General features: G+C 41.2%; 1 protein-coding gene across 2 annotated transcripts in view; it reads right to left on the minus strand.

Moving 5' to 3' along the window:
• Positions 1-1,202: 1,202 nt before the first annotated feature.
• ZFYVE1 (zinc finger FYVE-type containing 1) overlaps positions 1,203-27,305 on the minus strand; it is a 35,101-nt gene continuing 8,998 nt past the window's right edge. The window contains exons 3-11 of one of the 2 annotated variants that reach the window (XM_082242823.1): positions 22,587-22,801; positions 17,354-17,460; positions 16,077-16,185; positions 15,717-15,814; positions 15,496-15,613; positions 11,533-11,703; positions 10,850-11,030; positions 9,739-9,849; positions 1,203-1,674 (exon numbers count right to left, since the gene is read on the minus strand). In XM_082242823.1, coding sequence (XP_082098949.1) covers positions 1,442-1,674; positions 9,739-9,849; positions 10,850-11,030; positions 11,533-11,703; positions 15,496-15,613; positions 15,717-15,814; positions 16,077-16,185; positions 17,354-17,460; positions 22,587-22,801 — 1,343 coding nt within the window. In that variant the 3' untranslated portion in view covers positions 1,203-1,441. Of the gene's footprint in view, positions 1,675-9,738; positions 9,853-10,849; positions 11,031-11,532; positions 11,704-15,495; positions 15,614-15,716; positions 15,815-16,076; positions 16,186-17,353; positions 17,461-22,586; positions 22,802-27,305 lie in introns of both variants that reach the window. The other variant, XM_082242822.1, reaches the window with a different exon arrangement.

Genomic DNA, 27,305 nt, shown 5'->3' on the forward strand with positions numbered 1-27,305 from the left:
CACATGGTACAAAAGTACTATCTTTGGTGCTGTGTGGTGCGATTTCAACCCATTCAAAATGAATGGGCTAAAAATCGCACTGCACAGAACTGCATGTGGATCACACAATGTGCAATCACATGCAGTTCCTAGCTTTTATGGGCCCTTAAAAATAAAAGAAAAACCTGGAGTCTATTTTTAAATTATCAGATGTTAATAATTGATTTAAAACCTTTATCATAAAAAGTTACTGTAACTGTAGTAGGATGAACGAAAAAAAAACTGAAGAGCTTGGGAGGAGCTGCTGCACTAACTGCGATGTTAGTACAGCGATCTACCCCACTGAGCTATTGTGTTCTGACAGGTGGACAGCCCGTCCATACATCCTCTCACCCCCCAGAACATACTGGTCAGCACCGATCAGAAGCCGTACACACGGGCAGCATATCGCCCGATATTTGGCCCGTGTAAATTGCCCTTAAGACAACACAATTATGCTATTAACTGTGTTACCAAGTAAGAGAAAAAAAGTTAAATAAGGACAACTAATACAGACATCACATCTAAAGATTGGTAAGGTACAATATAGTTAATATTTGTGTTTGGGTTTTGATACACAAAAGTAATTTCTATTTTCTTCCTTGGCTTTATTTAGCTACCACAGTACAGTGTATTATACTTCCACATATTTTTTAAACATGCTTTAAATAAAACAAAAAGTTTAGGATGAAGACCACCTTGGAGTATATTTTTACACTAAAAAACATAATTCAAGTAATTTTTTTTATATTTGTTTATATATTCTGGGAACATGGGCAATAAATATACATTTCTAAATATGAAAATTTGGCTTGAAGTTCTTACATAGCGACACAAACAAACATTCACCTGAATAATCCTTGTTACAATAGCTAAATAATCACTGGGGCAAGGCAAACTTGTCTTTTTTTTTTCTCCCTAAGAATATGAACATGAATGCATAAAGCCTTTAAAATATAGCCCCCACGCGCGCTCACACACACACACTGAACTAGAATTTCTATTCGTGTAATTAAATTTAAACAATGCGATGGTGCAAATGTTGAAGAGGATCCTTGTCAAATCGTGATATACTGAACCTGGCAGTAAGGGTAAGGTGATTCCAGCCTTCTTACTGAAGGATATAATAAGGGTATTGAAGATGAGATCCAGCATCCAAGGTGCATATGACAATTTCTTACTGATTAACAAGTTTACATTATACTTTATTTTTTTTTTCAATAATAAAAAAGTGCAGATTATATGCTGTATTGTCTCCTGGACAGAGCAAGTTTGGTGCCATTTTGTTTAATAAGACAATACAGTCATAGGGGAGATTACAGCTGACAGGTCAAGCATGCACTGGCACAAAAGCCTAGGAGGAAGATTGGATCCATTATAATCTAGCCCTGAGTAGGTACTGCTGGTAATGGGGAAAAAAGGGTTATAGATCACCAGGTTTTTTACTGCAGTTAATGCACACACGGACAGGGTGGTCCCAACCCCGGGAGGGCACTGGTCTTCTATCATTTGAACATTCACCACAGAAGCCTTGACCGCAGGCTCTGCAGTGGTGTTTAGAGAGTTTGACATTAAATTCCTTTTTGCAGTTGAAGCAATCTGTGATCTCATGGTCCGGAATCCAGTATGTAGGTCTTGCAGCATCTTTCATGAGCCCTAAATTTTTAAAAAGAAAAATGTTAAAAATAATCTGCAAGAGCCATCTAAAATAAAAACAAGTCTATGGCTTTAAAGTGATTCTCATTCCACAAATAAAATTGCCAACAAAATGCCTACTGCAAGAAAAAAAAAACACACCAATAATAATGTAGGATTCGCAGGAAGAGCCACTGAACCACAGTGGGAAGTCTGAATTTTTAGGTGTCAATTTCTCTTCAGCGCAGTGCACAGGCAGAGGGAGGGGTATTTCCCATCTTCTTGGCAGGGGACACTTTTACTGGCAGTTAAATTTAAGCAACAGAGTCCCCTTAAAGCACAGGTGTCAAACACAAGGCCCGCGGGCCGAATGCGGCCCCCCAGGCCATTTTATGTGGCCCTCACACCTCTCTTGCAGCACCCCCCTTTCTCTCTGCCCTCACCTTGTCTCAGTAGTCGGCAGCAGAGGGCAGAACTCCTTTGCCAGATCCTGTGCTGCTGTAGAAAGGCTCATCTTTGCCCACCCCTCTTCTCAGCAGTCTGCAGCAGAGAGGAAGGCAGAACTCCTACAGATCCTGCACCTCTCTGTGCAGCCACAACAGCACCTTGTCTTTGCCTCCCCTGGTCCCAGCATTCAGCAGACTCTGTAAGCGGACTCCAGACCTCCTCTGGTCCTCCTCCAGACCTTGCACTTTTTACCAGATCCACCCGCATCTTCTTTAGCACCAGGTAAGGGGGTGCATTGTGATGTAAGGAAGGGTGGGTGACTCTAGACTTATGATGGTGGGGGGTTCTTAACATTTCATGTAAGGGGGGGGTTAGGGTGCTCTGAACATCTAACATTACAGATATAACCGGCCCTTTGAGGGCAACCATAATGCTGATGCGGCCCGCAATGAAATTGAATTTGACACCTCTGCCTTAAAGTATGAAGAATCTACTTAACTGATAGCAAAGGATCTGGTTATGCAAGATTAAAGCTGATCCCCAGACATACATAAAAAACACATTATAGGATACGTTCCTTTTAGAAAAAAAATAAATCATGTTTTTACAGGTAAAAAAAATGTGCATTTATAATTTTTTTCCTTATGGAGTCTGTAAAGCATTGCATCAGTGAACCCGCAGACATGTCAGTATATCTGTATACCCGTACATCCCATACAGACAGGAACAAATCAATGAACTACCCCATGGCGCTCCACAGCACCATTGTAGTTCATTCATACACAAAGCTGTGTGAATGAATGACAAGGCATGTGGGTGGAGCCCCACACGGCCGTGCTGAGTTAAAAAAGGGACAGCTAGGATGGGAAACCGCTGAAGCATTGGGAACATGTTCCACCCTAAAAATGGGTGGAACATGAAACATGCTCCCAAAGGTCTTTTAAGGGCCTGTATTAATCAGCTTTTTTTTTTTTTTTCCTATCACGTCAGGACTGGTTCCCTGTCCATACAAGTTTTCTGGGAATGTAAAAGCAGCTTAAAGTACTGTAGGCCAATGCATAGAAGGAAGAGGTGAACTTCAAGTCAAATATACCTGCACTGAATAATCTCAGAAGCGTCCCAAACTAAAAATCAAATATGATTATTACAAAAGCACTACTAATGATAAAGCATTTAGTACCTAAATTTGACTTGACCTCTACCTCTTGCAATCTCCTGTACAGCAGCACTCAGACTGAAAGAGGGATGGACAGTACTAGAAGCCAGGTAGATGTGCTGTAGGCAAATATGCCAACAAGGAACGTTCAGATTTCAGAAGAGCGCAAAGTAAAGCTGTGGCCATACATAAGCAGATTTTTTCGAATATTTGTACAAAAATGCTCATCGGTATATTTGTTGACATGACTAATATTGTTCAAAAGTACTTTTAGGTACTTTTTTTTTTCTGACCCTTTAACCTGTTTTCCTGCTGAGCCAGTCATTATGTCAGCCCCCTTCCCTGGACACACACACACACCCTCCCCCCGTCTTCAGCTCCTATTAAGCTCCAGCTTCCCCTTCTATCTTCTCTGACCCCCCTCCCTTACCACCCTCCCCTTTTTCTTTCTTTTTCCTCTCCTCTTTCCCCTTCTTGCCCTCCCGGCTACCCTCATTAGCCTCCCTATCTTCCACATATGACGGTCTCCCAGACTTCTCTTGCTCTTTGGTATTGTCCCACATTGGGGTGCCAAACAGCCACAGCACTTATACTGTGAGTGGGAGATGACGGCAACGTTCCCATCTCTCCTACGAATTATACCTTGATCCTCGTCTGTTACTCTTTACCCCAGTTGTATTTTGTTATTTGATACATTTTTATATCTCCCCTTGCCTCCATACTTTGGGAAGGCTGTACAACGTTGCATATTCCATACCTATGGTACCCACAGTTTTCAATTACGTTTTGTACCGAATTCTGTACCGCTGTTTTATCTCCTTTGTTAACTTTCAATAAAATTTTGAACAAGAAATTGTTTTTTTATTTACATTCAATTTTTAAGTGACTTTCCGGGATCAAAAATTATATTCATTGTCACTTTGTTCAGGAAAAAAAGAAAAAAAAAAAAAAAAGTTCCATTCTTCTCCTTTGATTTTTCTCGCCACTGTCGTCAAAAAACACTGTCAATTTGATCCCACTAATGGTTAGAAAAATAAATCTTAAAACTAAAAATTTTAAACAAAAAATTCTACTAGTTCCAGGATGTGCTGGAACTGGAGAAAGTCCAGAGAAAGGCAACAAAAATAATTAGGGGAATGGAGGACATCAGCTATGAGGAAAGACTACAAGCACTGAACCTTTTCTCTCTGGAGAAGAGACGATTGAGGGGGGATATGATATCAATGTACAAATACTGTACTGGTGACCCTAGCATAAGGAACAAACTATTCAGAGAAAGGAGATACAATAAGACACGTGGCCACTCACTAAAACTTGAGGAAAGGCGGTTTAACCTTAAAGTGCGTAAGGGGTTCTTCACTGTAAGAGCGGTAAGGATGTGGAATTCTCTTCCGCAAGCAGTCGTATCAGCAGGGAGCATTGATAGTTTCAAAAAACTATTGGATGGACACCTTAAAGACCACAACATACAGGGGTATACAATGTACGGTTAAAAGCAAACACACACACACATCATAGGTTGAACTGGATGGACTTGTGTCTTTTTTCAGCCTCACTAACTATGTAACTATGTAACTAGTGCATGGCCAGCTTAAGCTGAGAGATGACCATCGCAGTCTGCCGCTATTTTACTGTCCAACACAAGGGTAGTTTCTAATTGTTGATAGGTTACTTTAATACATTCTGGGAATAAAAACTGGTTTAAAATACCTGAAATGTCCAGTTTTTGTGTGACCGGCGTTAGTCTACTGAAGAAATGTAAATCCCCCTTTCCTTTACCACTGCTTAAGAGAAGCATGTTAGGGGTTTGGGATACTACTTTGTTAGTACATATAAGATTGGGGATTCCAAAAAAAACAACAGTTCATTACATACATTTTCTAGATACCATGGGTTGATTTTCTAAGGCTGCATTCACACTTGAACGTAGCGTTTTTGTGTGTTTTTTTACCGCGATTTTTAGGCGTTTTTTTTCAAGCGTTTTTGGAGGCAGGCATTGACATCTATCAAAAACGCTGGTAATCAGCACAAAAAGAAGCTCATGTACTTTTTTCAGCTACAGGCATTTTGCTTCAGGCGTTAAAACGCTCAGATGTGAACAGGGGCAATTTAAATGAATGGGGTTTTACTTGTTGGGCGTTTTGGAACGTTTTTTTTAGCGTTTTTGGAGCTGAAAAAGGCTCAAAAACGCCCAGGTGTGAATGGAGCCTAAAACTTGAGCGTGCAAAATCTGGTGCAGCTCTGCATAGAAACCAATCAGCTTCCATGTTTTTTTGTCAAAGTTTATTCGAACAAGCTGAAGTCAGAAGCAGATTGGCTACCATGCACAGCTGCACTAAATCTTGCACTCTACAGTTTTAGTACATCAACCCTACTGTTCAATTTAGTGCCACTCAGCTGCAAACAAAATTTGCTAGACTGGGTGATCATGCTGTTGTACACCAGTGTTGCCCAGGGACAGGCCATGTTTTCCAGACTTCCTGGAAGCTACACAGACAGACAATCAGTGAAAAGGAAGCTCCATAATAATTTTATCTGCTGATGATATCTGGGAAATGACATGTCAATTGTCCCTGACAAATGGATTGAGTACATTTTTCTGTACAATTGTCCCTGACAAATGGATTGAGTACATTTTTCTGTACAATTGTCCCTGACAAATGGATTGAGTACATTTTTCTGTACAATTGTCCCTGACAAATGGATTGAGTACATTTTTCTGTACAAAGTGTGAGGATAAAAGGAAAATATAAAAAATAGGTTTTCAATTAAAAACCTGAAAAGATAAATGTAATGGATTGCAGCTTACTAATCCTCACATGTGGTGGTTACATTAGTCTTTTTTTTTTTTTTTTTTTAACCTGGTAATCCTGTGAATATCAACATTTCCTGTGCGGCTACACTCCACTGCTCTATGGTTGTCTCACTAGGCTGAACTTCAAACATATCTGCCTTTTATTAACCACTTGCCGACCCTATACTTTATACATATATATATATATATATATATATATATATATACACATATATATATATATATATACACAAGTCGGCAGAGTGGCTCTCCCAGTCACGTATCGGTACATCACTTGCCTGGGTGGAGCTAGGGAGCTCCTGCGCGCCACCGGCGGCGCGCTCCCGTTCGTTAGCGGGGAAGCTGGCCCATGTGTCAGGCAGCTCCGATTGCCGCCTGACACTCTCGATCTCTCATCGCTGACAGAGAAGGACGTATGACTGATGTAAACACAGCCGTCCGTCCTTCTGCCTGCAATGATCATAGAGACCATGCGATCCTTCTATATAGGATAGCATGTCTCTGATCATTTCACAAGCTCAACCCCCCCCCCCCAGTTAGAATTCACTCCCCTAGGCTTACATTTAACCCCTTGATCACCTATACTGTTAACCCCTTCCCTGCCAGTGTCATTACAGTAAAGTAACAGTGATAACTTTTGCGCAAACCAATCAAAATATGCTTATTTTTACCAAAAATATGTAGCAGAAAACAAATTGGCCTAAAATGTTAAAGTTTGATTTTTATTTTTTTTTGGGAATGTTATATAGCAGAATGTGAAAAATATTGCTTTTTTTTCCCAAAATTGTCGCTCTTTTTTTGTTTATAGCGCAAAAAATAAAACAGGTGATCAAATACCACCAACAGAAAGCTCTATTTGTGGGAAAAAAGAACGTCAATTTTATTTGGGTACAACTGCGAAATTTTCCGTTAAAGTAACGCAGTGCCGAATCGCAAAATAGGGCCTGGTCATTAAGGGGGAAAATCCTCCGGTCTGAAAGTGGTTAACTACTTGACCTCCAAAAGGTTTTACCCCCTTCGTGACCCCAGCATTTTTTCCTTTTTAGCACTGTGCTACTTTAGCTAGCAAATGCTTGGTCATGCAACACTGTACGCAAAAGAATTTTATATAATTTCAAAGACACACCTAAAATTTACGTGAAAAAACGATGCTGCAGGCTAGTCCATTTTGCTGAAATTTCATTGCAGCAACTCAAAAAATGGTACTTAGTAGTTTGTTTGGCCCCAACGTGCTTGTATGTATGCCTGACAATGTCAGGGTGTGCTCCTAATAAGACAACAGATGGTGTCCTGGGGTATTTCCTCCCAGATCTGGACCAGGGCATCACTGAGCTCCTGACCAGACTGAGGTGCAAACTGGTGGCATCAGATGGACCAAAACTTAATGTCAAGAGGTGTTCTATTGGATTAAGGTCAGGTAAGGTGGGGGCCATTCAATGTTATCAATTCCTTTATCCTCCAGGAACTGGCTGCATACTCTCGCCACATGAGGCCAGGCATTGTCATGCACCAGAAGGAACCCAGGACCCACTGTACCAGCGTAGGGTCTAACAATGGGTCCAAGGATTTCATCCCGATACCTAATGGCAGTCAGGGTGTCATTGTCTAGCATGTAGAGGTCTGGGCGTCCCTCCATGGATATAGCTCCCCAGCCCATTACTGACCCATCACCAAACCGGTCATGTTGAACGATGTTACAGGCAGCATACCATTCTCGATGGCTTCTCCAGACCCTTTCACGTGTCCTCAGGGTGAACCTGTTCTCATCTGTGACCTGCCAATTCTGGTGTTCGATGGCAAATGCCCATCGTGGTCCATGGTGCTGGGCAGTGAGCACAGGGCCCACTAGAGGATGTTGGGCCCTCAGGCCACCCTATTAAAATCTGTTTCTGACTGCTTGGTCAGAGACATTCACACCAGTGGCCTGCTGGAGGTCATTTTGTAGGGCTCTGGCAGTGCTCATCTTGTTCCTCCTTGCACAAAGGAGCAGATACCAGTCCTGCTGATGGGTTAAGGACCTTCTTTGGCCCTGTCCTGCTCTCCTAGAGGAACTTACTGTATCCTGGAATCTCCTCCATGCTCTTCAGACTGTGGAGGGAGACACAGCAAACCTTCTGGCAATGGCACATATTGATGTGCCTTTCTGGAGGAGTTGGAATGCCTGTGCAACCTCTATAGGGTCCAGGTATCGCCTCATGCTACCAGTAGTGACACTGACCCTAGCCAATAGCAAAACTAGTGAAAAACAGTCAGAAAAGATAGGTAGGGAAAAATAATTTCAGTGGTCTCCACCTGTAAAACCATTCTGTTTTGGATTCTGTTGTCTCGATGCCCATCTATTGCCCCTGTTGTTCATTTATTTAACACCAAAGAAACTGAAACTTAACAACCCCTCTGCTACAGTACCTAACTGACCAGATCAATATCCCAGGAGTTAAAATGACTTAAAGCTATACTCTGAGTAAAAAGTGTTCATTTATTTTTTTTGAGCAGTGCATTTGAAAATTGATCATTCCTGACGTACTGGCTGCCTATATCTCATTACTTGGAGGCACTAAAATGCCAGGACAGTACAAATATTCCCCAAATTTTTTGGAAAGTAGACAGTCCAAGGTATCTAGAGAGGCAAGGTGTTTTTTTTAAGTATTCGATTTTGGCAATTTTTGGATAGTGTATGAGAAAATTAAATACATTTTTCGCAATTTTTTATTTTTTTTTCAAATATTTTATTCATGCAAAGATGGAGAACCGGATCAAGTAAATACAACACTTGTCAGTAGTGAACATGTAGTGGTAACATGCACATACTGTCACCAGGGCAGTACAGCCCCATCATAGGACTGGTGTGGCTGTATTCTTAAATAATGTTTTGTTTAATTATTTTTTTTTTTTACTTACAATGTTATTGCTTGTTACACTGATGTTCACTGTAACAGCAATCGTTTGAACGATCTTAAATAGCTTTCACTCATGATACGTTTACTATTGTGATGCTGTGATTGGTACACAGCCATCACATGGTACAGGGTGCTGTGATTGGCCCAGGTACCATGTGATCACTGGTGACCAATCACAGATCACACAGTAGTAAATGATGTCATGAATGGATTTAATTCATGACTATTGATTACTATGAGATGTGATTTCAGGGTGATCACGTGGTATCTAGGCCGCTCACAGCGGGCCGATACCAAGCACTGAAATCCATTGTGATCGTCCTGGGGGCACACACGCTGCGCATGAGCACAACATCGTAAGGGTATGTCACGGTGCCAGCAGTAAATGTCTGGTGGTATAGAAGAGAACATTTTTTTTTTTTTTACTTTCAGTTCATTTCACAGGAAGTCACAGGGACACTGCATTTCTGGCAAACTCAAGAGGTATTTTCTGTACATGCCATAAAAGCCTTTAGAAAGAAAAAAGGACTAGTAATCTGCACTGTATTCATTTTTGGAGGCTAGTTATCCTTTAGGAAATAGAGAAAAGAAGGTAAGAATCAAACTGAAAGATTAATTAGGATCCAGTAAATGGACCTTCGTATGTGTGTTTGTATGGCTCTGGGAGTAACAGTAAAATGTAATCTCTACTGTGCCAGGGACAGGTGGAAATCACCTATACAAAAGGGCAAAGAGGAATTTAGTAGTGCTTTACAAACAACATAACATACCTAGAGGAATATCAATAGCTGTAGCAACAGCTCCCAATGTATTCTGTACAGCTTCCCCAACTTTCCTTGCAATGAGAGTGCTACCTTCATCATCCTCACCACCATCGGAGACTGCTGGAGAGAAGAACCAGGAAACTACTTAAGCCTTGCACAGCATATATATTATGTATTAAATGAACAATGGACTACAAGGTATACAGTGTCAGACTGCTACAATGATAATACTACAAGCTACAGTTAGCAGAAAGTTTTTGGTATTGGTAAAGTTACTCTTTTCTAAAGCAGGGTGACTGACACAAGTGTCAATTCACTATGCAGTGTGAAATAATAACATAAATGTTGTTCTGGGGGTTGCATTCATCTAGGGATCTCTACCTACCTGCACTTGTCCTAGTTTCTAACAATTTTCCTCTTTAACGTGATGCCTAGATCCAGGTGCCATACATTACATGTAGGTAATTAACAATGGAACTGTAGCCAAAACTTTTTTTTGTTTGGGTTCGCACAAGGCTTTGTGTCAATATCATCTGTTATAGAGATTTTTATTGCACAGATCGATATTGCATATAACAGCCCTGAACCTCCTCCGGCGCTCCTGGCTCCTCTTCTGTAGCTGCCCTTATAGCAAGCGCTTGCTATTAGAGCAGACGTGCAGGCTGTGTGTGTCCATAGACACACAGAGCGGTTGAGCCTCGCTCCCTCCTCACATGATTTGACAGCAGCAGGAGCCAATGGTTCCCTCTTTTGTGGATGTCTGGATTCGATCCTGAGCTGGGCTCTGTTTGCCCATTGACACACACAAACACAGCGTGGCTCTGCCCCAACCCCTCCTCACATTGTTTGACTGACAGGGGAGAGGGAGGGAGAGAGAGAGACTGCATAGTGCTGGATCGATAGAGGAGCCAAGTAAGTATTTAGGGTGGGCTGGGGGGAGCGGATACTGGACTGTTTTTTACCATTAGGCATAAAAAGCATTAGGGTTAAAAAAACCTTAAGCCTTTAGAACCACTGTAAATCAATCAATTCATGAGCAGACTGAGCACTCTTTCAGTACCAATGATCTTATCCTCAATTTCAACAATTTATTTGTAAAAACAAAATTAAAATTTACCAATCTGTGTTCCTCTCAGGTCATAGCAACAATCACAAACACGCACTGGAGAGAGACCCCAGCCTCGCTCAGGCACTGGACGGCTTTTGGATGAGCAGATGTCACAAAAACCCTCTCCGCAGGCCCGACAGTGATGTTTTGTATCATTTTCCTTAAAAGGCGTTCTACACTTGGTGCATTCCTATACAAATATATAGTAATACAGGCTTTTAAGAAGGACATAGATTTTTTACAATCAAAAAATTAATCTATATATATATATATATATATCAGTGCAGCACAAGTTAATTCATCATATCTACAGCCTTTTGATAACCTAAGTCAGCCTTTCTCAACCATTTACCCCAGAGAAACTCTTGAAATAATTGTCATGTCTTAGGTAATACCTGCAAAGATTAGTTCCTTGGAAGTCATTGGGAAAATGCACATTACACTGGTGGTCAGTGAGAAAAATGCCACCTTTACAAAGGTAGATAGAATGAAAAGATATAAAAGATCATTGGTGACATGCTTCTGACTCTGCCAAGTGGTAACAGACCTGAATCCTAACGGCACCATCAGATGCGAGATCAATTAGACCCAGCTCAATAAAATCCCTAGCAACCTCTGAAGGAGACCTAGAGTTCCACGGAACCCTGACTGAGAATGGCTGATCTAGGTATATAAAAATAATTATACTATACCAGAATTTGGGAATTGGGCTTCCAGTAGGCTGGGGCGATCTGATCAGTTAACCAAGATGTGACTGCTTTTGTGGGACCAATACTCAGTTCAGTTACAGACTGGGCCATAAAATTCACTCCATCCAAAAGACGCTGAGCAGCATTGTTGTTATCCTTTAGAAATCCATCAGCCTATAAAGAGAAGTAAATAATGAAAAAGATGTATCTGCTACTATTAAGCTAAAATTTTAATAGATTTAGGAGACCACCAATATCTTAAAAATACTAGATTTAGTAGATTTAGGGGTGTATTCATTTTTGCTTTAACTAATTTGAGTAAAACTTAAGATTTTGTAATGCTTGGTTTATTAACACCTTACTTCATATATATATATATATATATATATATATATATATATATATATATATATATATATGCAAGGCTTTTGTTTTTGCCCCCATTTTTCATGAGCTGAACTCAAAGATCTAAGACTTTTTCTATGTACACAGAAGGCCTATTTCTCTCAAATATTGTTCACAAATCTGGCTAAATCTAGTGTTAGTGAGCACTTCTCCTTTGCCGGGATAATCCATCCACTTCACAGGTGTGGAATATCAAGAAGTTGATTAGACAGCATGATTATTGCACAGGTGTGCCTTAGGCTGGCCACAATAAAAGGCCACTCTAAAATGTGCAGTTTTATCACACAGCACAATGCCAAGGATGTCGCAAGTTTTGAGGGAGCGTGCAATTGGCATGCTGACTGCAGGAATGTCCACCAGAGTTGTTGCCCGTGAATTGAATGTTCATTTCTCTACCATAGGCCATCTCCAAAGGCGTTTCAGAGAATTTGGCAGTACATCCAACCGGCCTCACAACCGCAGACCATGTGTAACCACACCAGCCCAGGACCTCCACATCCAGCATCTTCACCTCCAAGATCTTCTGAGACCAGCCATCTGGACAGCTGCTGCAACAATTGGTTTGCATAACCAAAGAATTTCTGCACAAACTGTCAGAAATCATCTCAGGGAAGCTCATCTGTATGCTCGTCGTCCTCATTGGGGTCTCGACCTGACTGCAGTTCGTCGTCGTAACCCAAACATACTCAATTGGTGACATGTTCGGTGAGTATGCTGGCCTTGCCTTGCAAAATATTTTCAGCTTCCAGGAATTGTGTACAGATCCTTGCAACATGGGGCCGTGCATTATCATGCTGCAACATGAGGTGATGGCCGTGGATGAATGGCACAACAATGAGCCTCGGTATCTCTGTGCATTCAAAATGCCATCAATAAAATGCACCTGTGTTTGTTGTCCATAACATACACCTGCCCATACCATAACCCCACCACCACCATGGCTCACTCGATCCACAACGTTGACATCAGCAAACCGCTCACCCACACGACGCCATACACATTGTCTGCCATCTGCACTGTACAGTGAAAACCCGGATTCATCCGTGACGAGAACACCCCTCCAAAGTGCTGGACACCATCGAATGTGAGCATTTCCCCACTCAATTCGGTTACAACGACGAACTGCAGTAAGGTCGAGAGACCCCGATGAGGATGACGAGCATACAGATGAGCTTCCCTGAGATGATTTCTGACAGTTTGTGCAGAAATTCTTTGGTTATGCAAACTGATTGTTGCAGCAGCTGTCCGGGTGGCTGGTCTCAGACGATCTTGGAAGTGAAGATGCTGGATGTGGAGGTCCTGGGCTGGTGAGGTTACACATGGTCTACGGTTGTGAGGCCAGTTGGATGTACTACCAAATTCTCTGAAACGCCTTTGGAGACGGCTTATTGTAGAGAAATGAACATTCAATTCACGGGCAACAACTCTGGTGGACATTTCTGCAGTCAGCATGCCAATTGCACGCTCCCTCAAAACTTGCGACATCTGTGGTATTGTGCTGTGTGATAAAACTGCACATTTTAGAGTGGCCTTTTATCGTGGCCAGCCTAAGTCACACCTGTGCAATAATCATGCTGTCTAATCAGTATCTTGATGTTCCACACCTGTGAGGTAGATGGATTATCCCGGCAAAGGAGAAGTGCTTAGATGTTGTAAACAAATAAAATATTATTTTTTTCCCCACAAATAGAGCTTTCTTTTGGTGGTATTTGATCACCTCTGCGATTTTTATTTTTTGCGCTATAAACAAAAAAAAAGAGCAAAAATTCTGAACAAAAAAAAAAACCAATATTTTTCACTTTCTGCTATATAACATTCAAAATAAAAAAAAATAAAAATCTAATTTTTATATCAATTTAGGCCAATATGTATTCCGCTACATATTTTTGGTAAAATAATTCCCAATTAGAAAACGTACAATGTCTGGGGAAATTGTGTGAAGTGTTCTTGCCGTGTGTGTGTTGAAATTTTGGCAGTTGAAAACAAACTGTCACAAATTCAAAATTAGATTTCAAATAGGGCAGATTTCTCACTTCACTGGCGGTTGCCATCTTGAAACGGTTGTAGTTTTAAAAACTATAAATCCTACAGCAAAGAGCTTTATAATGTGAGAATCACAAGACCCAGACCTACATTTCGATACATAGTATGTCTCTGAAATATTAAAAATGAAGGCACAGTCGCAGTTTAGTTGCAAACAAACGGTCATATTGTAAATACTATAAGGACTATGGCTTAGCCGTGGGCATTTTTAGTGGCAGCAGGGATAGCTGAACGTTTTGATATAAGATTTATAGGTGGGCTTGAAAATGAGGGAGTGGTGGCAGTTTAGAAATCATGTCCTGATTTGTCAGCTCCCACTCTAGTTTTGAACATTCCACCATTTATTCTTATGGGACCAATTTCGCCACAAAATCGCTGATATGTCGTGAACCATTTGGCAAAATGTTCCACAAAGTAATAGCACACCCATCGGGAACAATTCGCACGTTTCGGTATATTATTGTCTATGTAGTGTAAAAACTGTGAGAGGAGTTAGGGTGGTAAATTTGGCTATAATAATAAGAATATATATGTGAAATAACAGTAAGTGGTCTTGCCGTGCAAGAACACTTAATAAGAGTATATGGATTGGTTTGCGCAAAAGTTATGGTATCTTCAAACTAGGGGAAAGATTTATGTCATTTTTTTTACTAGTAATGGCGGAGATTTTTAGCAGGACTGCGACATTGCGGCGGACAGATTTGACACCTAATTGACATTTTTTACACTTTTGGGGGGGGGACTAGTGACATTACTATAGTGATCAGTGCTACAAATATGCACTGTTACTGTACTGACACTGGCAGGGAAGGGGTTAACACCGGGGCGATCAGAAGGGTTAGATGTATCCCTAGGGGGTGCTTTCTAACTGTGTGGGGATGTACTTATGGAATGAACACAGGGACCGGTGTTCCTAAACAGGAGGAACACAGAAGCCTTGTGTTCATTGCTGACAGAACAGCGGTCTGCCGTTTTTACGGCAAACCGCCATTCTGTCTCCACGGGGAGCGATCATGGGTGCCCGGCTGTAATCGCGGCCACCAGACCAGCTTTCCCTGTGGTGAATGTGCGCGCACCCCCACTCACGGTCCTGCGAAGCGACGTACAGTTACGTTGTTTCTCGGGACAGAGCCGACCTGCCGCAGTATATGTATTGCTGGCAGTCGGCAAGTGGTTAAGCAATATCACTGGCTTGGAGCTTATTCATGCAGGAGTCAGAGATTGTCATAATTCAAGACAGATGCTCTAAGCCATCTTGTAGGGCCATTAAGGCCAATTTCACACTTATGCAACCTAAAAGTCGAACGATTTTGACTGGACTTTAAGCAATATAATCGCCCCAAACTAGTGCAGGGACAACTTTGAAGTCGTTGCGACTTGAAGTAGCACAGATATGAACGGTATTCATTGGCAATCATGGAGTACAAGTCGCAGGACAAGTCGCACAAGTGTGAAAGGGGCCCAACAGCACTGGATTTTCTTGGGCGCTACAAAAAAGGTAATAAATTCAGGTCTTACTCCAGGCCACACATGCTGTATTTCAGTGCGCACAATAGTGTCCACAGGGTCCTGATTTCCAAACCAGTATTGGCGGCTGCGATAGATCACTCCACAATTCGGGCACTCAATCACGTACCTACAGGCAGAAAGACAGTAAAAAGACTTACTAAACCAATAGCCAAATATGTCTGTTAAAATTAGACATCGCATAAGAAAAAAAGCAAAAAAAAAAAACTTACCCAGACCAAGCATACTTGGCAAGGCCTAGCCACGGGGAGTCAGTAGATGCAGAGGTTTTAGGTATCACATTCACCTCCCTTCCACTTTCATAACAAGCCTAAAGAAAAAAGGTAATTATCTATCTTACCATACATATGATCATTTACTGTACTGTAAAATAAAATAAAAAAAAGGGAGGGCTAGTTTGGCTGTTAGTGGACTACCCCTACTGCTTACCAATTTATTCGCCTGTTTGGGTGAAGAAAATCTTCTATTACTAACACCATCACCTGTCCTCTTAATTTTAGGACACAGTGCACAACACCAATAACCACATGATTTTTTATGGGTTATCATTTCCTCATCTCTCCTTTGCTTACCTTACAAGTGTACACCCTGTTGTCAAATTGGTGCGAGTATCTGCAACGTCTTGGAGTGTCATGCAGGAGTCCTTCCTTTGAGTGGTTCATGCTATTCTTACACCCTGCTCTACATAACAGGACATCACAGTTAGATTGGGAGAACCAAACACATTTAGGTCAACTATTACTATTCTTTAGAAATAGTGAAAAATAATAATAAAAATAAAAAAAAATGATAAAAACATAAAACAAAAATTCAACAATGGATATAGTCTACAGCAAGCACTAGTGCCTAGAAGTCTGCAAGATAAAACACAGGGGAGCAAGGACTCACATGCTCCAAGTCAGAGTCAGAAGTCCTTTTGATAAACAAAAGAGCATGTTTTAAAGTAGACTTGACACAAACCTGTGTGAAATCAAAGTGTCTGTCTGTCTTGTTTACCCCATTCCCTTTTTCCACTGCTTGTATTGTGGTATACTGTACTTTAAAACTTTAGGAAGACATTACACTACTTGCCTTCTCCACACTCCAACACTGCTCAGCATGTCTAAGAGTAATGGGCCATACACACTATTCTTTCTGAAGACTTTTTCCTTTAGACTTACCAAAACCATATAATATGAGGTCAAACCTAAACACGTTCAATTTGTATGCAATATGGCAGGCCCTTGCACTACATAGAAAAGGTAAATCTGAAGGAAATCTAACCATAAAAGTTGGATAGTGTGTATCCAGCTTAAGTACTTCTCAATTTCATCCAACCACTTCCTGTCATCCCAGACACATATAGGCTATAAAGAAAGAATGCAGAGGGCACACCAGCTGGTGAGCCCTTTGCGTTCTCTCTTTTCAGTTTCCTTTGGGTTTCCCAACCCTTTAAGAGTGGCAGCACAGCAGGACGACGACAACACCAGCTGAGGTCGGTTTCCAGCTATCCAAGTCGCATAACCCCTCAAGCGCAGGAGCATCAATTCTCCAAGTTATACATATAGGCTGTACTTATACTGAATACACAGACGCTTTTTTAAAGTTAAGTCTGGGAAGGGTACAGGGACAGGAAGGCAAAAGGCCTGGTGGGGGTAATTTTCTGAGCCTGGAATTGGGCTTTATTATATCATCACACACTAAAATGCCCATTCTGGGTCTAAACAGTAAAAACTGAAAACAATTTAAAGGCTGTGAGATGTAATAAACTAAATAATAATATATATATATTACATATTCCATTCTGTGGAAAAAAAAATAATTCTATTTTTTTCAAGGTAAAAACTTTTGAACATAGGTGAAGACTTACCCACAGCTTAGACACAGGGCAGAACAGGTGAAATACTCATCAGGGAAGAAGCAGCTATGTGTCATTTGATCATCTGGTATCTCACCACTGAATCGATCACTCAATGCCTGAAAACCAAATACACAAGGCTCATAATAAAAATGAAAAAAAAAAAAAAAAGTAATGACGCCACCTACATCAAAATAGTTCATAACCAACCTCATATTATAGCATGCAGTAAGTAACTACAGGTTTAAATATATACTAGGAAGCAACAAGTAAAATAAATCTCCTAGTGCAACCCAGATAACACTGTAACAGGTCTGTAATCAGAAAGTGCACTTAGTTTATGTCAAACAATACCAGGCAACAGGGGTAAGCATTCAATGTGAGACCAATTCTATAAAGTAAACAATGAACAAACTTCACACAATTCAAACTTAATCTGGAGTTCTGTGTAATCCCTTCCAGTATACACTTACACTTCTATAGGATAAGTAAAAGAGCTTTAAGGCTCCATTCACACCTGGGCGTTTTCAGCTCCAAAAACGCTCAAAAGAAACGCTTCCAAAACGCCCAACAAGTAAAACCCCATTCATTTAAATGGCCCCTGTTCACATCTGAGCGTTTTGCAAAACGCCTGTAGCTAAAAAAAGTACATGAGCTTCTTTTTGGGCTGATTACCAGCGTTTTTGATAGATGTCAATGAAAAACGCCTGAAAAAATTGCGGTAAAATCGCGGTAAAAATCGCGGTTAAAAATCGCGTTAAAATCGCTGTAAAAAACGCTACGCTCAAGTGTGAATGCAGCCTAAGAGATTTCTTCCTAAGCCTAGGTTTGAAATCATGTGAGTTCAGCTGAACTCACACAATTTCAAACAGGCATTTCACTCCGACTTCCGGGGCGATTTGAGAGACACATGTCCGGGTTCATGCACAGAAATCTATTAAAATCACCCCCAAAGTCGCCAAAAGGTAGTGCAGAAATTATCACAAAATCACGGTTGCACAGATTCAGACAGTGCCGTTGCCAGCAATAGGATCAGATTTGACATGTCAAATCGGCCCGATGTGAACGGGGGCTAAAGTCTGTACAACTTCTTTTTTTTAACAATAGGCTGTATTTAATAAGCTGGAAAAGAAGAACAGCGCCACTCTAAGTGCAATAGACTCAGTACTTTATTAGACATCTACCATAATGGGTACTCACAGAATAGAACGAATAAAAACATGGTGAATATGTACAAAAGATCGATTGTTCCGGTGCCTGGGCGAGGAGGGGCTGATGTGCTCTAAACGAGTCCGTCCGACTGCGGGAGTAAGCAATATCCGGACCCCGAGGACACCTGCAACGCCTCCGGCGGTGGACTTCCGGGTTGGGCGTAGAACGTGGGCGTGATGACGTGACGCGTTGTCGGAGCATGCGCTCCTTCCTCAGGCCTCGTTCTATCCTGTGAGTACCCATTATGGTAGATGTGTAATAAAGTACTGAGTCTATTGCACTTAGAGTGGCGCTGTTCTTCTTTTCCAGTACCTTGCAAGTTTTCTTCTCCACTTGAGAGTCAGCAGCCTTCTGGAGTGCACAGACCGGTGTTTCTTATGGACTTTTTGGACTTTGCCACACAACATCCAGGTCCGTTCACCTTCCCATAATAATATTCTTAGGAGGCTATTGAGGTTCATTTTTTGAGTCCTGTTGCGCCAGTTTTTTTATGTTTGTATTTAATAAGCAGCAAGAAAAGTATTCCAGCCTCATAGTGAACTGGTGCATTAGTGTAGTGGTTGAAAACTCAACTAGCCAGCAGGTAGGTTATACTGCCTGTATGCACCTCAAGGTTGGATTTTGGATAGAGGTGTTCCTACAACTAAAGATTTAAATACATTTTCTGCGATCCCTTGAAGCAAAATCGAAAAACAGGTTTTCAAAGTGTCCCTTTATAGGACTGCAGCTTCTTGCCATTCATTTTGTTTAGTGTAAGGACCTTATTTTCTGAATACAACAATTATGCAAATCTCTAAACGATTAGCATAGGTGTGCATGCTATATCCCCTATGCATTCAGATAGATGGAGTTGGCAACGTTAGACTTTTTAGTATGAATGTTTGCCAGCTCTTAAACAGGAAACGTCAACTCAGTACAATAAGAGTTACCATAAAATAAAATAAAAATATTATATATATATATATATATATATATATATATATATACATATACACATATACAGTGGGTACGGAAAGTATTCAGACCCCCTTAAATTTTTCACTCTTTGTTATATTGCAGCCATTTGCTAAAATCATTTAGGTTCATTCTTCTTCCTCATGAATGTACACATAGCACCCCATACTGACAGAAAAACAAAGAATTTTTGACATTGTTGCAGATTTATTAAAAAAGAAAAACTGAAATATCACATGGTCCTAAGTATTCAGACCCTTTGCTCAGTATTTAGTAGAAGCCCCCTTTTGATCTAATACAGCCAGGAGTCTTTTGGGGAAAGATGCAACAAGTCTTTCACACCTGGATTTGGGGATCCTCTGCCATTCCTCCTTGCAGATCCTCTCCAGTTCTGTCAGGTTGGATGGTAAACGTTGGTGGACAGCCATTTTTAGGTCTCTCCAGAGATGCTCAATTGGGTTTAAGTCAGGGCTCTGGCTGGGCCATTCAAGAACAGTCACGGAGTTGTTGTGAAGCCACTCCTTCGTTATTTTAGCTCTGTGCTTAGGGTCATTGTCTTGTTGGAAGGTAAACCTTCGGCCCAGTCTGAGGTCCAGAGCACTCTGGAGAAGGTTTTTGTCCAGGATATCCCTGTACTTGGCCGCATTCATCTTTCCCTCGATTGCAACCAGTCGTCCTGTCCCTGCAGCTAAAAAACACCCCCACAGCATGATGCTGCCACCACCATGCTTCACTGTTGGGACTGTATTGGACAGGTGATGAGCAGTGTCTGGTTTTCTCCAAACATACCGCTTAGAATTAAGGCCAAAAAGTTCTATTTTGGTCTCATCAGACCAGAGAATCTTATTTCTCACCATCTTGGAGTCCTTCAGGTGTTTTTTAGCAAACTCCATGTGGGCTTTCATGTGTCTTACACTGAGCAGAGGCTTCCGTCGGGCCACTCTGCCATAAAGCCCTGACTGGTGGAGGGCTGCAGTGATGGTTGACTTTCTACAACTTTCTCCCATCTCCTGACTGCATCTCTGGAGCTCAGCCACAGTGATCTTTGGGTTCTTCTTTACCTCTCTCACCAAGGCTCTTCTCCCCCGATAGCTCAGTTTGGCCGGACGGCCAGCTCTAGGAAGGGTTCTGGTTGACCCAAACGTCTTCCATTTGAGGATTATGGAGGCCACTGTGCTCTTAGGAACCTTAAGTGCAGCAGAAATCTTTTTGTAACCTTGGCCAGATCTGTGCCTTGTCACAATTCTGTCTCTGAGCTCTTCAGGCAGTTCCTTTGACCTCATGATTCTCATTTGCTCTGACATGCATTGTGATCTGGAAGGTCTTATATAGACAGGTGTGTGGCTTTCCTAATCAAGTCCAATCAGTATAATCAAACACTGGACTCAAATGAAGGTGTAGAACCATCTCAAGGATGATCAGAAGAAATGGAAAGCACCTGAGTTAAATATATGAGTGTCACAGCAAAGGGTCTGAATACTTAGGACCATGTGATATTTCAGTTTTTCTTTTTTAATAAATCTGCAACAATGTCAACAATTCTGTGTTTTTCTGTCAGTATGGGGTGCAATGTGTACATTCATGAGGAAGAAGAATGAACCTAAATGATTTTAGCAAATGGCTGCAATATAACAAAGAGTGAAAAATTTAAGGGGGTCTGAATACTTTCCGTACCCACTGTATATATACATACATACATACACACATACACACACATATAACACACATTTTTGCCCTAGGTTGACAATTTGCCCTGTATCCAAATTAAATGGCACATTTTAATGTTTGATTGAAACAATCCGGTAAAAGGCTGCTTGCAACAATCATAAAACATACACAGAGATAGAACTTTATGAGCCACTTGGATGAGCAGAAATGTTTTCACCACTGGGAAAGGTCTTTTTTGCAGCATAGGGCACAGAAGCATGCATATTCATGCAGAGTAGGAAGGAAACGACAAAAGCAGACACTTTCAGTGCCTGCTTACCTCTGTAATGAATAATAGCAACTGGCCAATTTCACAACCCAACTCTCCCAAATTTGGAAGCTTCTGCTATCTGCAGGTGCCCATCGGCATAGGATCTAAAATCAGCAAGATTCTTGGACAATCACCTTATGTCTATGCTCAGCTTTAGATTCTGCAACAACTTTCATACTAGTAAAGGTAAAGGTGCAGTCACATTTGTCTCCAAGTACATTTTCATTCCACCTTATTCTTGGAAATATCAAATCTGAATTGACTAGGTGTACTGGGCCTGTTCACACCACGATGTGTTCCAGTATGCATTCAAGATGCTTTTTTTCTTCTTTTTCCTGTTTTTTCACTATACAAAGTTTCAGTGTGTTTTACCACATTCCAGTACAGTCCAGGAAAAATGCAGCATGTTATTTTTTTTTCCTAAAACTGGATTGCCCTGGAACTGACAGCACTGGCGTGAACTATGCCATTGGAAACCATATAACCTACTTTCCACGTGTTATTGATGCAGAAAAAGAAATCAACTGGACTGCATGTGGTGTGAACTTGTCCTTAAGGATGGAAATCATAAGAGAACCTTACATGAAATAAACACATTCACAAAGATTTTAGAATGTGCCTGAAGACAGTAAAAACCTTGAAAGGATAAATCCACCATTTATCAACAAATAAATGCACATTTTTTTGCAGGTAAAACAAAAAAATGTGCATTTACAATTTTGTTTTAGGAGCCTTGCAGATCGCTGATATCATGTAGGTCTCCCGCATACTGTCAGTTGTACGGGCTTCGGGCAGGCAGTTTTCACTGGCAGGAAGAATCAATGAATACCACAGCGCTCAACAGTGCCATGGTAGCTCATTGAAAGCGACCAGCCGAAAGCCACAAAGGCTGTCAGTATTTGTAGTTCATTGATGCACAGGGATCTGTGAATCAATGAAGCGGCTGTGTTGGCGGAGAACAGAAATCCATCATATTCATGGTGTCCCAACTAAAGTTATAATTTATGAAATAAAAATACCCCACACACATTATAATAAATATAGCTGTAAAACAAAAATCCACTTGCATGTGTGCACAATACATCCCCATTATTATGGTACCTTCAGTGCCTTATAGATGACACCAGGGTGGCGTGAGGAGCGTGTGGTGTTGCTCTCCAGTTGTTGCTCAACAGCACGTCTTAAGCCTGAGAAATCTGTAGGAGGGTTGTAAGTACGTGTCCCTTTGTAATGTATAGAGCTGAAGGCTTCTGGGAAACGACCAAGCCTACGGAACCGATCTTGAATCACTTTCTCTGGTATTTCTGAAGCCTTCTCTACAACAAAATGAATTGCCAGGTACCATAAAAGGTAGAACATTAGTACTGGGACAAAATGCTAACTACAGTATTTTGAACATCACACAGTATGCCACATAGACTTGAGATAAAGATAAAAGAACCACAAATCTCTGATGCTAGAAACAAAAAAAAAAAATGTATACTGACTTCTTCTTTACAGGGCTACATAGGTTAGTGCTAGATCGTGGATGTCTGCAGATGCAGGGATTTAGGTTTTAGGATGGACTTGGATATCCCCTGAAAAAAATATTTTAAAAAAGCCATGTTTCCAAAATATTAAAAATGAATGTTTGCTAGAAAACTAATCGCAATGGATGAGAGCAGCACCCCCAGAATTCAATACCTGACTACAGGAAATCAATACTACTCTACCTCACAAACAAACAATTTCTGTACATTCATAGAGGATGTCCATCTAAATATAAGATAGATGGCTTCAGGCCCCTGAAACTTGTGTCGAAATAGGAGATGCTCTTCAAATTGTTCTGTTAATCTCTTACTAATATCATCTGCCTCAACTCATCAATGTTGTTTTTATTGATAGATATAGGTCTTGTTGTACCTAGTACCTTTAGGGAGAAGTAAGCTTCCCTAAGGTTTTTAGCCATATTGTTGTCAACTTGTACAATGTACACTATTTGTATCCATATATATGTACTTGTATCAATAAAAGTTACTGTTTAACCCCTTGCCGACCAGTCGCCGTAGTTTTACAGTGGCAGGTTGGCTCTACTACGCCAAACGACGTACCTGTACGTCGCTTTGTGTAACAGATAGTGAGGGCGCGCACGCCGATTGGCCAGAGGGGGAGCCAATCAGCGGGTTTGGTAGACGTAATGTCCGCCAGGCACCTGTGATCGTTTCCCTTGGAGACAGAATGGCGGTCTGCCAATGTAAACAAGGAGATGAACGCAGGGATCATGTGTTCCTCCTATTTAAGAACACAGGTCTCTGTGTTCATCCAGTGAGTACAACCCCCATACAGTTAGAAAGCACTCCTTAGGAGCACACTTAACCCTTTGCTCGCCCCTGGTGTTAACTCCTTCCTTGCCAGTGTCATTAGTACAGTAACAGTGCATATTTTTAGCACTGATTACTCTATTAGGGTCACTGGCCCCCTCAAAAGTGTCAGTTAGGTGTCCAATCTGTCTACCACAATGACGCAGTCCCCCAAAAAAAACGCTGATCGCCACCATTACTAGTGAAAAATAAATAAATAAAACTTACATAAATCTATCCCCTAGTTTGTAGACGTGATAACGTTTGCGCAAACCAATCGATATACACTTATTGGGATTTTTTTTAACAAAATACATATTGGCCTAAATTGATGAAAAACATTTATTTTTTTTATTTATTTTTTTTGGGGAATGTTTTATAGCAAATTAAAAGATAAGAAAAATCAGCGCAACTATTGTGAAAAAATATTAATAAATGTAGTGCAATCAAGTAGCTGCTATAACATCTATGCTTGTCACTGCATAACACAAAAATCAAAATATATTCAAAGTGGAACAGATGGTGCTCATGGTACAAGGAGACTTTCAATACTATCATTTGCTTCCAGATACGTTGTGCTGGTTTTGCAGGATGTGCTCCCTCCTTCCCCCTTCCTCCTTTCCTTATTTCTCCCGTTGTTTTTCCCCTTTCTTTTGTCTACTCTTAAACTCATCCTTCACTATCTTCTCTGATCGTCTCCGAGGGCGAATTGAAGGAGATTTTGGCCTTTGGTTGATACTACTTCATAAGGGACCTCCCCTACCCACTGGGCGTAGTGTGTTCGCCTGAAGGCTACCTCCTCTCCTGCAAGCGGGAGTGGGGATAGTGGGGTGAGGCACCCTCCTTATGTGTAATATATATATATATATATATATATATATATATATATATACACATACATACATACATACACACACAAAGCACTGTTACCAAGAAATGCTTTTATATTGCTAATCTTACAGGTCTCAGGGATCTCCTTTCTTGTTTGTAACTTAGCACTTGCTGCATTCAAGTAATCAATTATCTGTTATGATTGTTATTCACTTGTTGTTATCACTGTCTTTTTGATAATAATAAAAATGTATTGAAACAAAAAATATATTCAAAAGATACAGCACTACTTAGTACACAACAGTATAACTGTGCAAAATACCCAGATTAGAAAGTGCATGCAATAATCAAAGCGCAGATAAGTGCAATATTATGATAAAAAATAGTGCAAAGAGTAAACATATCTCTCATAAAGTGCAAATAATGCCCATTTAAAGTGAATCAATCCATTTGTATTGCTTCCTGCGCCATTTGCTTAACGTGACTGAAAAGGGTGCTTTAAAAGTGCAAGTGCTTCCTCCACAACCTAAAGATGGTCTCTCACCTTAGGGGTGACCCCTACTGAGGAAGTCAATTGTCAGGGACGTGTGACGCAACGCGTATAGGGGGTGGAGACTTCCTAGCAGACGGGACCCGGCAGTCAGCTCTAATCTTATGCTTACCTACGTGAGATAAGCCCGCACAGCTTTATGTGCTTTCTATATGAGTTCATTTAAAGTGTTTTACTCAATAAATTGTATGATAAACAGAGAGAACTAGATATCCACCTCTTTTTAAGTACACTTGGCGATGGTTTGAGTGAATCAGTTGGAAACTAGCCCAGCTTTTTCAAGAGGTTTCAAGGAGCGTTTCCTTTATAGTGGAATGATCTCATCTCCCCTCAGGGGAATTGCTGATTTAGACCTGGTGGTAAAACACGGATCTAACCCTAAGGTGAGAGGCCATCTTTATGTTGTGGAGGAAGCACTTTTAAAGCACCCTTTTCAGTCAAGTTTTGCACATGGCAGAGGAAGCAATACGAATGGATTGATTCACTTTATATGGACATTATTTGCACCTTATGAGAGATTTGTTTACTCTTTGCACTATTTTATCATAATATTGCACTATTATCTGCACTTTGATATCTGGCTAATTTGCACAGTTATACTGTTTTTATGTACTAAGTAGCGGTGTATCTTTGAATATATTAATGTTTTATAGCAGAAAGTAAAAATATTGTTTTTTTTTTTTTGTTTTCAGAATGGTCACAATTTTTAGGTTTATAGCGCAATAAATAAAAACCACAGAGGTGATAAAATACCACCAAAAGAAAGCTCTATTTGTGTGGAAAAAATCAATTTTATTAGGGTACAGCTTTGCACAATCATGCAGTTGTCAGCTAAAGTAACGCAGTGCCGTATCGCAAAAAATGGCCTGGTCATCAGGGGGGGGGGGGGGGTAAAACCTTCTGGTCCTTAAGTGGTTAAAGTAAAAGAAAAAATAAAAGTATATTATATATATATATATATATATATATATATATATATATATATATATATATATATATATATATCTCAATTAGGGATGCACCGAAATTTCGGCCACCGAAATTATCGGCCGAAAATGAGCCCTTCTCATTTCGGCCGATAATGGGTTAACGGTGCCGAAATTAATATGGCCGCCGTGAGGAAGGAGGAGGGCGCAGCGCAGCGCAGGGCAGGTTTTAAAAGTCCCGCCTCTGGCCGGCCGCCCGCCTCTCAATGACGTCCCTGTTACTATGATCTCTGCATTAGTGAATGGACATACCAGGCAGGAGGGCGGGGCGAGCGGCCGCTAATACATAGTACTATGTGATCCTTCCTGTCAGCTCAGCGGGACTATGACTATGTGTGAATGAGATCTGATCTGACCTGACACCGGGCGGGGGGGCGGGTTGGAGCGGCCGCTATTAGCTGTAACTATGTGAGCCTTTCACTTCCTTGTCAGCGGAGATACATGCCTGACAAGGAAGTGAAGCGCTTGCATAGTTACAGCTAATAGCGGCCGCTCCAACCCGCCCCCCCGCCCAGTGTCAGGTCAGATCAGATCTCATTCACACATAGTCATAGTCCCGCTGAGCTGACAGGAAGGATCACATAGTACTATGTATTAGCGGCCACTTGGACTGTCAGGGAATTGAAGAGAAGTGAACGGCTCATAGTGACAGCTATTAGAGGCCGCTCGCCCGCCCGGTGTGTCAGTTCATTCATGGACAGATGCTAGTAGTAGTGACATCACCGGGAGGCGGGCGGCCGGCCAGAGGCGGGACTTTTGAATAATGGACACAGTGACCGGAGGAGCTGAGTGAGTTGGAGAGGGACGCTGAGGCTGAGAGAGGAGGGGGGAGGGGTGATAGCTGAGGCAGCTTACCATTGGTATTTGTATTAATTATGCAGCATGAGGGGGCTAATGTATTGTCACTGATGCATTAGTGACCGACCAGTGGCAGTTAATTAACCCCTTTGTGCTGCATTAGTGCAACCAGTATCAGTGCAACCAGTGTTAATTAACACTGATACTGGTTGCACTAATGCAGCACAAAAGGGTTAATTAACTGCCACTGGTCGGTCACTAATGCATCAGTGACAATACATTAACCCCCTCATGCTGCATAATACAAATACCATTG

This window comes from Pelophylax lessonae (genome assembly GCF_965119305.1).
Source record: "Pelophylax lessonae genome assembly, chromosome: 13".
In the NCBI taxonomy this organism is placed as follows: domain Eukaryota; kingdom Metazoa; phylum Chordata; class Amphibia; order Anura; family Ranidae; genus Pelophylax; species Pelophylax lessonae.